At 39.1% G+C, this 12,821-nt stretch overlaps 1 protein-coding gene and 1 pseudogene across 3 annotated transcripts in view; both read left to right on the top strand.

The window, feature by feature from the left end:
- PPP1R2 (protein phosphatase 1 regulatory inhibitor subunit 2) overlaps nt 1-12,821 on the top strand; it is a 29,049-nt gene that overhangs the window by 9,865 nt on the left and 6,363 nt on the right. The window contains exons 2-4 of one of the 3 annotated variants that reach the window (XM_025375945.1): nt 3,928-4,035; nt 8,916-8,993; nt 10,049-10,143. In XM_025375945.1, coding sequence (XP_025231730.1) covers nt 3,928-4,035; nt 8,916-8,993; nt 10,049-10,143 — 281 coding nt within the window. Of the gene's footprint in view, nt 1-3,927; nt 4,036-8,915; nt 8,994-10,048; nt 10,147-12,821 lie in introns of all 3 variants that reach the window. The other 2 variants (XM_025375943.1, XM_025375946.1) reach the window with 2 other exon arrangements.
- LOC112619942 lies at nt 10,609-10,721 on the top strand (annotated as a pseudogene).

The following is a 12,821-nucleotide window of genomic DNA, read 5'->3' as shown; positions in this document are numbered from 1 at the left end:
CAATCCTGCACTCACATAAAAGATGCATTAGCAATACAAGATAAGAGGTGTTTCACAAAATATGCAAGATTTTCATGCTGGTGTAGCTACTACAGTGACAGCTTTGTGAATTTCCTTTTATTTTATTTTTACAATGGTCTTTATGATGGATTCTTCTTTAAATGATGGGCAACCACAGTTGCAGAGCTCAATCTAAGGTACTCATCAAGCAATTCAACTTTTTCTTGTAATGTCACAACTTTGCTTCTTGGGAGCGCTTCCAGCATCTCTAGTGGCATTTTGTAATGGTCCCATGATGTTACTCAGGGTGTACAGTATTGCACTAAACAGGACAAAAAATACTCAAAAACCAAGAGAGATCACTTTTTACTGCAATAGGCAATTTATTGGAGCAACAAACTACTCACACTGAAACAACTAGCGTCATAGAGCACTTTTTTTTTTCTGAGACAGAGTCTTACTCTGTTGCCCAGGCTGAAGTGCAGTGGCATGATCTTGGCTCGCTGCAACCCCGGCTTCCAGGTTCAAGCGATTCTCCTGCGTCAGCCTCCTGAGTAGCTGGGATTACAAGCGCAAGCCACCATGCCTAATTTGTTGTATTTTTGGTAGAGATGGGGTTTCACCATGTTGGCTAGGCTGGTCTCGAACTCCTAACCTCAAGTGATCCACCCGCCTCGGCCTTCCAAAGGGCTGGGATTACAGGCATGCCTGGCTGCATCATAGAGCATTTTAAGCAAACTTGCAACACTTGAGGAGACCGCAGTAGCAACAAGAGATGGCTATGAAATTGTGACACAGAATAGTATGTACTGTAGTTAAGTTTATGCAGTTAGGATCCAACTGCAGAGGCACCACGTGTTGTATGTGCATGTTTTGATAAATTTTAACTTTACATTTTAACTAGGCTTGTTAATATGGTAGTAAATGAGAAAGGAAACTGTTCTCTACATATATATTTTGCACTTATGACATAACTGACATAACTAACTTTTAAGTTTTTTTTTAATATTTCTGGGCTATGTGGTTTATCTGAGTTTCTTCAAATTGTCGCAAACCTCCAAAAAATTTTCCAGCAGATTTTTTGAAAAAAATCTGCATATAAGTGAACCCACACAGTTCAAACTCATAACATTCATCCCACACAGTTCATACTCATAACATTCAAGGGTCAACTATAAATAGAGTCCAAGAGAAGATGTTTTTTTGCTTCTCTATAGGTAAAGGGTAACTGAAACCTGAACCTTCAATGTCTGTCTCCCGATTAAGTTTGTTTTTTGTTTTCTGCCACAAGCTCAACTATTACTGTGATAGGCAGAAGCCTAGGCATTTAAAGAAATCAATATTGTTAAAGCAAGCCCTGTTTACCCAGTCTAGTTCAGTCCCAGAAGAGTGTGATGAGTTGCCTTAAAAATTACACAGGCCCACTCCTGGCAGGTGACTTTTTTCAAATACTAAAGACATATTAATTTGATTAGGGCCAGGTGTGGTGGCTCATACCTGTAATCCCAGCACTTTGGGAGGCTGAGCCCGGGGAATTGCTTGAGGCCAGGAGTTTGAGACGAGCCTGACAACATAGTAAGACCCACCTGTAAAAAAAAAAAAAAGAAAAGAAAAGAAAAAGAAAAAAGTTAGCTGGGCATGGTGGTGCATACCAATGGTCCCACCTAGTCAGGAGGCTAGGCAGGAGGATCACTGGAGCCCAGGAGTTCGAGACTGCAGTGAACTATGATCATGCTACTTTACTCCAGCCTGGGGTGACAGAGTAAGACCCAGTCTCTTAAAAAAAGAGAGAAATTCTGACACATGCTACAATATGAATGAACCTTGAAGACATTATGCTTAGTGAAATAAGCCAGTCACGAAAGGACAAATACTTTATGATTTCGCTTCTGCGAGGTACCTAGAGTGGTCACATTTCTAGAGATGAGAAGTAGAATGGTGGTTGCCAGGTCTAGGGGCTGGGGAGAGTGGAGAGTTAGTACTTAATGAGTACAGTTTCAGTTGGGGAAGACAAAGTTCTGGAGATGAATGGTGGTGATGCTTGCACAATGATGTGAATGTTCTTAATGCCGTAGAGTTGTACACTTCGTAATGGCTAGTGCTTACTTCAGTAGCACGTATGCTAAAATTGGAATGATACAGGGAAGATTAACCAAAACACAAAAAGGTTAAAATGGTGGATTTTATGTTATGTATGTTTTACCACTGTTTTTAAAAATGAAGGAAAAAAGTGCTTAGTCAAAAATGGGGACACAGTGGGTATATTAGGGTAGAAAGCAAAAGAATATGAAGTCACCTGCCTGTATAATTTTTTTTCTTCTTTTTTTTTTTGAAACGGAGTCTGGCTCTGTCGCCCAGGCAGGAGGGCAGTGGTGCAATCTCGGCTCACTGCAGGCTCTACCTCCCGAGTTCACGCCATTCTTCTGCCTCAGCCTCCCAAGTAGCTGGGACTGCAGACGCCGGCCATCACGCCCAGCTAATTTTCTGTTTTTAGTAGAGACGGGGTTTCACCATGTTAGTCAGGATGGTCTCGATCTCCTGACCTTGTAATCCTCCTGCCTTGGCCTCCCATAGTGCTGGGATTACAGGCATGAGCCACTGTGCCTGGCTGTAATTTTTAAGGTAACTCATCAAACCATTTTGAGAGTATGGAGAAGGGAATATGTTATTAAAATGTTAAGTATGTTATTCCTAAAGACTATTTCAGGATCTGGAAAATTGAAAATACCTACAGTAAAACCTTAACAATTTAGACCAAATGCAGAAAGGATTATTTAAATCAGTGTAACATTTACATTGATTTTTTTTAAAGCAGGTTTTTCCAAGTGCATACTAAGTAACAAACTGTATATGTAACAAAATAATGTTGGCATGTAGAAAGGTCTTTGAGGTCTTTTTTAATGAGTATGTAAGAATTTAAAATTAAAGCATTTGAGTATTGAGCACCTTAATAGTTGTTTAAATACTTCATTGCATGAAATTTAACAGATGTTTCTAAAGTACTTATAGGCCAGGCACCGTGGCTTACATCTGGAATCCCAGCAGTTTGGGAGGCCCAGGCAGGCAGATCGCGTAAGGTCAGGAGTTCAAGACCAGCCTGGCCAACATGGTGAAACCCCGTCTCTACTAAAAATACAAAAATTAGCCAGGCGTGGTGGTACGCGCCTGTAATCCCAGGTACTCGGGAGGCTGAGACAGGGGAATCGCATAAACCGGGGATGTGGAGGTTGCAGTGAGCCGAGATCATGCCACTGCACTCCATCCTGGGCAACAGAGTGAGACTCCATCTCAAAACAAAAGAAAAATAATGGAGTACTTATAGAGAACTTCTGTTGCTCTTCAAATAAATCTGAATACACCATTCCTGAGCAAACCTTTATTTTTCTAGATTAGAAATAAACAGAGCTGTAATTTATTTGCATTCTAATGATTTAGTGGTCTCTGAGTTTGATGAGGTTTTCTCTGTAGTTTTATGCTTTGAATCTTTATGTTCTGACTGTTAACAGATATCTCAGAAATAAATTATGCCAATGAAATACTCCTGTTGTGTTTTTTACCAAACAGTTACCGGTATATAGATCAAAAATGCCTACTGTCATCAGCGAATGTATAGATTTTGACTTGCATTATTTTATAGGCCAAATGAAGACTAAGCACATCATAGTAATGTTTTGAATGCCTGATATAGATACTAAATACTGTGTTTTTAATATTTGGGCAGTAAGTGTTCTATATTTACCGACATTTTATTGTAGTTACTTAATGGTTTTTACCCTGAGTCAGCTTCTATTCTAAGAAAGTATATGTGAAAATAAAGGTTAGCCATCAAATAGAAGTTGAAATGTGAAATTTGGACATTTGTGAATTTTGACGTTCAGGTTTATCTTTTTCTGCGTTGGGAAAAACGTTTTTTCTTTTTAATTTTAGCAAAAAATCCCAGAAGTGGGATGAAATGAACATCTTGGCGACGTATCATCCAGCAGACAAAGACTATGGTTTAATGAAAATAGATGAACCAAGCACTCCTTACCATAGGTAATGTCACATCGATATCATTCCTCTTGTGACTTACTTCCATTTTACATTTAATATGAACTTCTGGATAACAGCTTATTTGAATTTGTTTTATTGTAGATTAGCGTATTTGTATTTGTTTTATTGTAGATTTGTTACTGGAGCACTGGTGAATTCAGTAACCTAACTGCAATTTGTTTAGTAATTGTATAAGTGATGTCTAACTTTAAAATTATGGAACCCATTCTTTACATTATAATGATAGTAGTAAATGTTTATTTGTTGCACCTCAGTGGTTGCTAGCTACTAATAGTGCACATATTAGTTTTAACTTCCATGAAAGGAAGATGAGATAGGGGCTTGTTTGCTTCCCAAGTAGAAATCTGGGGTTTACTCAGTCTCTTTGCAGAGAAGCATAACTGCATGGATGGTAACTCGTTTTTAACCCACTGAAAGATAGGTGGTCATTATTACTGTTTATGTCTTTATTTTTTAACTTAATGTAATACTGTTGTTCAGATATTACATGTAATTTTTGGCAATTTCAAGTCTCAGAATTTTCTAAACAAATTGTGAAATTACATTATGCAGCAGTAACGAGTATGAAGACAAAAATAATGCAATAAGCATTATGAGAAGATGAAGATTCTAAATAAGTATAGATACCTAATTAAGGTAATACCTTGGGCCGGGCGCTGTGGCTCATGCCTGTAATCCCAGCACTTTGGGAGGCCGAAGCGGGCGGATCACCTGAGGTCAGGTGTTCGAGACCAGCCTGGCCAACATGTGAAACCCTATCTCTACTGAAAAAAAAAATACAAAAATTAGCTGGGCTTGGTGGCGGGCGCCTGTAATCCCAGCTACTCGGGAGGCTAAGGCAGGAGAATTGCTTGAACCCTGGAGGCGGGGGTTGCAGTGAGCCAGGATCGCGCCATTGCACTCTAGCCTGGGCAACAAGAGCAAAACACTGTCTCAAAAAAAAAAAAAAAAAAGATAATACCTGGCTGGGCATGGTGACTCATGCCTGTACTCCCAGCACTTTGAGATTACAGAGGCAGAGGTGGGAATATTGCTTCAGGCCAGGAGATCAAGATCAGCCTAAGCAACATAGTAAGACTCTTTCTGTCTACAAAAAAAAGAAAAAAGTTATGCCCTACCTACCTTGTATTGAAAAAAATAAAAGATTTCCAAGATTAAAATATTTTGTCATTGAATTAAGACAGCATAAATCCAGAAGTTACCATTAAAATAGAGTTAACTGCAGTTTCCATTTGTTCTGTAATGAAAGAAGAAAGAGTTAAGAACTACTGTATTTTAAGTCAGTGGGTGAAGACTTTGGAAGATAATTTGAAATAACCTGTTACTAACAAAAACAGTAAAAATAAAAAACATGAAGATATTAAAGATTGTGATGAGCGTAAAAAGAAATAATGAAATAGGTACAGATGCTGAACTCAATACTAATGAAATCTGAGTGAAAAAATACACATTTTTATGGTATATATGTATATACCATGAAATATATATAAAAAGGAACAAAATAATGGCATTCACAGCAACCTGGATGGAGTTGGAGACCATTACTCTAAGTGAAGTAACCCAGGAATGGAAAACCAGACCTCATATGTTCTCACTTATAAGCGGGAGCTAAGCTATGAGGACACGAAGGCATAAGAATGATACAGTGGACTTTGGGGATGGGGTGGGAGGGGTGAAGCGGGGAGAGGGATAAAAGATTACACATTGGGTACAGTGTACATTGCTCGGGTGATGGGTGCACCAGAATGTCAGAAGTCACCACTGAGGAACTTACCCATGTAACCAAACACTACTTATTTCCCAAAAACCTATTGAAATAAAAATAGAGGGGAGGAAAAACAATAAAATTACAATTAGTTAAAAAAAAATACGCATGTTAAAAAGAGGTTTATATTCTTATTTTTCTCCTAAATTGCAGGTATATACATTAAAAATCTTCCAAAAAAAAAATAAAGATACAAGATCTCGCTATGTTACCCAGTGCAGTGACTATTAACGGGCACAGTCATAGCACACTACAGCCTGGAACTCCCGACTCAAGTGATCCTCCCTCCTCCGCCTCCCAAGTAGCTGACTGTGGGCACACACCAGCGTGCCTGACTTCTAAAACATGTGTTAAAACCTTTTTTGTGCCAGAATCCAAAATCAGAGTGTTCTTTCTTTTTATTAAATGTAGTGGCCGTCCTCACTTGTGTTAGTTGGGGATAAGTATCCTAAGAGAATTGAGATCAGACATGATTTTAAAAAATAGTTGATGCCAGCTGCAGTGGCTCAACATAATCTCAGCACTTTGGGAGCCTGAAGCAGGAGGATCACTTAGCCTCCCAAAGAACTCTTTTTTCTCCACCCAGGTTGGAGAGCAGTGGCACAATCTCGGCTCACTGCAATCTCTGTGTCTCAGGTTCAAGAGATTCTCGTGCCTCAGCCTCCCAAGTAGCTGGGATTACAGGCACCCACTACCACGCCCAGCTAATTTTTATATTTTTAGTATTGACAGGGTTTCACCATGTTAGCCAAGCTGGTCTCGAACTCCTGACCTCAAGTGATCCACCTGCCTCAGCCTCTCAAAGTGCTGGGATTACAGGCATGAGCCACCACACCCTTCCCCAAAGAACTCTTGCCCAGGAGTTCAAGACCAACCTGGGCAACAGAGTGAGACTCTTACCTCCACAAAAAAATTTTAAAAATTTGGCTAGGCGCAGCAGTGCATGTCTGTAATCCCAGCACTTTGGGAGGCCGAGGCAGGGTCAGGAGTTCAAGACCAGCCTGGCCAACATGGTGAAACCTTGTTTCTACTGAAAATACATAACAATTTCCAGGTGTGGTGGTGGGCGCCTGTAATCCCAACTACTCGGGAGGCTGAGGCAGGACAATCACTTGAACGTGGAAGGCAGAGGTTGCAGTGAGCTGAGATCGTGCCATTGCACTCCAGCCTGGGCAACCAGAGCGAAACTCTGTCTCAAATAAAATAAGTAAAATTATCCAGAGGTAGTGGTGTGTACTTGTAGTCCCAGCTACCTAGGAGGCTGAGGCAGGAGGATTGTTTGAGCCCAGGAGGTTGAAGCTGCAGTTAGCCATGATCACATCATTGCACTCCAACCTGGATGACAGAGGGAGACCTTGTCTCCAAAGAAAAAGAAAAAAAGATTTTCAAAATAGCTATGGCCATTATTTTTTGACTTTTTATAAATATAATTTGAATGTTAGATATTTGCCATTCAAATAACCAGAGAAGTTATTTGGTCCCTAAGTAATTGAGGCTGTGTGTATGCAGAGATACCTGTGTCCTGCTTTTATCAGTTCATCGCTCAGTTTTATCATTTCTTTCCATGACTTTTTTTTTTCTTTTTGAGAGTTTTATTTGACCAGCCATGGTAGCTCACCCTTGTAATCCCAGCACTTTAGGAGGCTGAGGTGGGAGGTTTGCTTGAGCTCAGGAATTGGAGATGAGCCTGGGCAACATAGAGAGACCCTGTCTCTACAAAAAATAAAAAGAATTAAGCCAGGAATGGTAGCACATGCCTGGAGTCCCAGCTACACAAGAGGTTTAGGTGGGAGTATCACTTGAGCCCGAGAAGTCGAGGTTGTAGTGAGCCATGATGTTGCCACTGCACTCCTGGGTGATAGAGTGAGACCCTGTCTCAAAAAAAAAAAGTTTTATTTAACTGAAGATACTTTTTATAGAAACATCATGTCTTATTACCTAAGAATCTTACAGTTAGTATACAAGAAGTTATTGCTTCTATATACATGTATATATATAAACATAATTCAGTAAATTTTACAACTAGAATTTTCTATACAACAATTCTATGAATTAACAAAATGTTTATTTTACCCTATTCTGCTTAATTAAACTCAATAATACAGATCAGTTTATTTCAACTTCCCTTAGAAAAAAAGAGCATCATCTAAACTGTAGGACTTGTCACCTTCATTAACCAGGAAATGTATAAACTGGCAGTATTTTATAAATAGCGGAGTTCTGCTTTATATACTTCCCAGTGGCTTAAGAATTAAGGATGCCCATTTTTGCACTGAAGTGTGGAGCAAATTTTTCATTAGAGGGTAGAGTGAGAAAGCTAAATCACTTGTAAACTTCTAGAACTAGGTCTTTGGGATATAATTTTGTTATTTCACTCAGTCTTGTATCTGCATAGATCTTTTGTTTCTATCTTAAGATTGATGTAGAAATGCATGTTCTAAAACCAGACAGTGAGTTACTTTGCATTACTTGTTCCTTCCCACTGGATGAAATAATTGGAACTTTGTAGTGTTTTTTTTTTCCCAGATCATTTATGTTTTCAGTACAGTTGTTCCTCATTATCCATGGGGGTTTCAGGACCTCCCTCAGATACCAAAATCCTCAGTCAAGTCTCTGATATAAAATGGCATTGTAGATGTATATAATTATGCACATCCTCCTTTATATTTTAAATCATCTCTATGTTACTTATATTACCTAATAAAATGTAAATACTATGCAAATAGTTGTTACTGTACCATTTAGGGAATAATGATAAGAAAAAAGTCTACATGTTTAGTACAGATGAAATTTTTGTTTTCTCCGGCTATTTTCAATCCACAGTTGGTTGAATTTATGGATGTGGATCCTATGGATATCGCAGGCAGACTGTATTTGTTATTTTTTTTCAATCATTTGGAGTCTTTTCTTGATTGGGTGCTATACTTTTAAGTATTTGTATTGAATAGGAACTATATAAAGTTAAACCTCAAAGATAACAACAGAGCTATAAATACATTGATATGTTAAGTAGGTTGATAGAATTGGTTTTCTACCTTGTTTTTGTGGCTGAAAATTTATGTTTCAGGTATTAATTACAATATGCTTGTCATACTAGTATGATGGGTGATGATGAAGATGCGTGTAGTGACACTGAGACCACTGAAGCCATGGCGCCAGACATCTTAGCCAAGAAGTAAGTACTAATGACTGGAGCACAGTTTCACTTCGGCTGTTTTTAATTATGCAGAGTTAAAAGCATTCTACATTGCTTTTCCTGTATAAGCAGAAAGAAAAGGCTGTTTATCAACTTTTTTATGCCAACTTTTTTTCCCTTTTTTTCCCCTTTTTTCACCTTCTGAGTCACCAACTTTTATCGTCTTGTTTCTTGATTAAAATCAAGGTATGTAGGTGGCAGGAAGACCAGCGTACCTGAACTTGGGATACTGAAATGTGTCACCTCCCTGTGGATGTTTTTATTTTTTTTTTTTGAGACAGAGTCTCGCCCTGTCACTCAGGGTGGAGTGCAGTGGTGTGATCTCAACTCACTGCAACCTCCACCTCCCAAGTTCAAGCAGTTCTCATGCCTCAGCCTCCCCAGTAGTAGCTGGGGTTACAGGGACATGCCACCATGCCTGGCTACTTTTTGTATTTTTAGTAGAGATGGGGTTTTGCCATATTGGCCAGGCTGGTCTCGAACCCTTGATCTTAAGAGATCCACCGGCCTAGCCTCCCGAAGTTCTGGGATTACAGGGGTGAACCACCATGCCTGGCCCCTGCCTCCTGTTTTTAAAGGTAGCAGTGAGAAAGGCAAACGTAAGTTAATTCATGAAAGCACTCTTCCTTTACTGCTTATTGATTTCTAACACCCAGTCCACTGTTCTTGTTGCTTACTCGTTTCTATGCCCATTTCTACTCTTTTTATTCCTTTTTTTTTTTTTTTTTTTTTTTGAGACAGGGCCTTGTTCTGTCACTCAGGCTGGAGTGCAGAGGCGCAATCACAGCTCATTGCAACCTCAAACTCCTGGGTTTAGCCAGTCCAACCACCTCGGCCTTCCGAGTAGCTAGGACCACAGGCGTGTACCATCATGCCCAGCCCATTTCTGCTCTTTTGCTTTTTATTTTCCTCATCAGGTTATAGCTAGCACATAATGATCTTCAGATGTTTTTGTAAGAATGAACAGTTGAATAAGGCTCTTAAATAATACCAAAACATCACTGTTAATGTCTTTTTACGTGATGGTTGCATAGGTTAGCTGCTGCTGAAGGCTTGGAGCCAAAGTATCGGATTCAGGAACAAGAAAGCAGTGGAGAGGAGGATAGTGACCTCTCACCTGAAGAACGAGGTAGTTTATTTCCTTTACTGCTTGCAGTATGATGCTAGTACTTTTTGCCAAGATAAATCCATTATTTGGAAGATGAGCAAATGGTTTTCATTTTGGGGACACAGAGTGGGGGAAAATGAAAGCAACATCTTTAAAATTCAGATACTACTTGTGTGTTTTGTTGTGTAACAGTTTTTTACCCCTGATTTCAAGAATATGGGGAAGTATTACCATCTTTAAAGTAATTATAAGTATTATTTTCTTTGTACTTTTTAGTGCAGAGTAGATACTCAGTGAATACTTTTTAAATTAATGCTTTTCAAGTCATTGAGTGTTTGGATGGTCTTCAAGTGGATAGCTGGAAGAGCTGATTTCCCAATTGCATATGTTTTTTCTGTCGTTAGACAGTGGTGCAGCTTCACAAATGAACCAACGTGATGCAGAGTGAAGGTCTGTATTAGGTCCCATCAATCAAAAGGAGCAGGAGCGTCACAGGAAAGGAGATGGAGACAGCCCTCCCCTTCACAGGGATGGAAGAGGGTCTTGTAGGCCATTCAGCACATACACAGTTAAGGCATTGCTGCCTGCTCATGCTTTTCTGTTTCTACAAGTAAAAGTGGTTACCTACGGAGGCTGGGAGAAAAGGAATGTGTCTTATCTTGTTGCATTTTATACTTTTTGATTCATGTGAATGTATAATCTTCTCAAGAATTAAAAAATTGTATATAGTTTATTTGCAACTATTTTTAAAGGAAAATCCAAGCCTTCGGGTAGAGGGGAAAGATACAAGAAAAGCACATACTCACAAAAAAGAGGAAGAAGGAAAATACAGTAGAAACCTACCTCAAGTGTTGCAGCGTAGGGACTACCTATCCTGGGAAGAAACTGAGAAACTTTAGAACGAAGTCTCTGGATCTTTGTCGTATAGCTGCTAAGGTATCATTTGCTAGTCTTTTCTGTCATCTTCAGAATATAGCCTGTTCAACAGAGCTATGGTGGTCTGAGCCTAATATTTGTACGAGAGAAATTTTACATGTAGCATATTCTCAAGTTGTATTATATCTCTTCAACTTTGAGTGACTTCCAATTTATATTCCCAAAATATACCCCAAAAGATCCTTGAGAAGTATTTCAAATAGAAATAGTTTCTGGAGTTTGTTTCCTCGTTACTCTTTAAAAACATGATCTATTGAGAATAAGGAATTTTTTGTTAATGTATACTGTCAGTTTTAATTGAGGGATCTTTTTCTCAAGTTGTAATTCCACGAGTCAACCGGCAGGGGGAGCCATTTGACTAATTATAATTTCATTAATTCATGTTCCACTGGTGGTGTTGTTACTGAATTATATAGATGTTACATGGCTGAAAAATTTTTGTCTATTGACAGTAGACAGCTTAGGGAGAAAATTGTAACTCACAGCATAGCAATTAAGATTATTGTCTATGGAGACAATCCTAAGTTTGTGCTCCAGGTATGCTACTTGGCTAATTTGCATAATTTCTCTGAGCCTCGGTTTTCTCATTTCTAAATTGGGAGCTGTAAAAATATTTTGGTGACTATTAAATGAGTTAAAACAGTTAAAGCGCTTAGCACTGATCTTGGCATATTGTGAGGACTCACTAAATGTTAACTTTTAACAACTTCAGATATTCCCCCATAAAAAGTAAAAGTAGGTATAAAAAGAATAATTCACTTGTTGTGTTCATATAAATAGTCTACCTTAACCTTTTTAAATGCTAGTTATGACTTAATAAAGAATCGTGATGGCCGGGCGCGGTGGCTCACGCCTGTAATCCCAGCACTTTGGGAGTCTGAGGCAGGAGGATCTCTTGAGGCCAGGAGTTTGAGACCAGCCTGGCCAACATGGCGAAACCTCACCTCTATTAAAACTACAAAAATTAGCCGGGTGTGGTGTTGTGCGCCTCTAATCCCAGCTACTCGGTAGGCTGGGGCACAAGAATCGCTTGAACCTGGGAGGTGGAGGTTGTAGTGAACTGGTATCATGCCACTGCACTCCAGCCTGGGTGACAGAGTGAGACTTTATCTTAAATAAACAAATAATCATGATGCACAGTTTGAAAAACACTGGCTCATACTGAGAAAATAATAGAACAAATGCACAATGTATTATATGTATATGTCTTACAAACATTGAAAATTGCTGATGTACCTTCACAAAATAAAAACAAACCAAAAGAAACATTGAAAACATAAAGGGGGGAAATCAGAAATCTTTAACCAAGAATAGGGAATTAAATTATAACTCAACTTGTAATGATTTAAAAACTATATAAATCATTATGTCCATGGCAGAATGTTTACTGTATGTTCATATACTTTATTGTCTAAACTGGGTAATTATTAGTTTTTTGTTTTTTTTTTTTTGAGACAGAGTCCTGCTCTGTTGCCCAGGCTGGAGAGCAGTGGCGTGATCTCTGCTCATTGCAACCTCTGTCTCCCGGGTTCAAGTGATCCTCCTGCCTCAGCCTCCTGAGTAGCTGGGATTACAGATGCGTGCCACCGTGCCCAGCAAATTTTTGTATTTTTAGTAGAGACGAGGTTTTACCGTGTTAGTCAGGATGGTCTTGAACTCCTGACCTCGTGATCTGCCTGCCTTGGCCTCCCAAAGTGCTGGGATTGCAGGCATGAGCCACTGCGCTCGGCCTTTAGTATAAGTTTTAAAAATATAAGTATAGA

The sequence above is a fragment of the Theropithecus gelada genome, chromosome 2 (genome assembly GCF_003255815.1).
Source record: "Theropithecus gelada isolate Dixy chromosome 2, Tgel_1.0, whole genome shotgun sequence".
Classification (NCBI taxonomy): Eukaryota; Metazoa; Chordata; class Mammalia; order Primates; family Cercopithecidae; genus Theropithecus; species Theropithecus gelada.
This window is presented reverse-complemented; position numbering and strand designations above follow the sequence as displayed.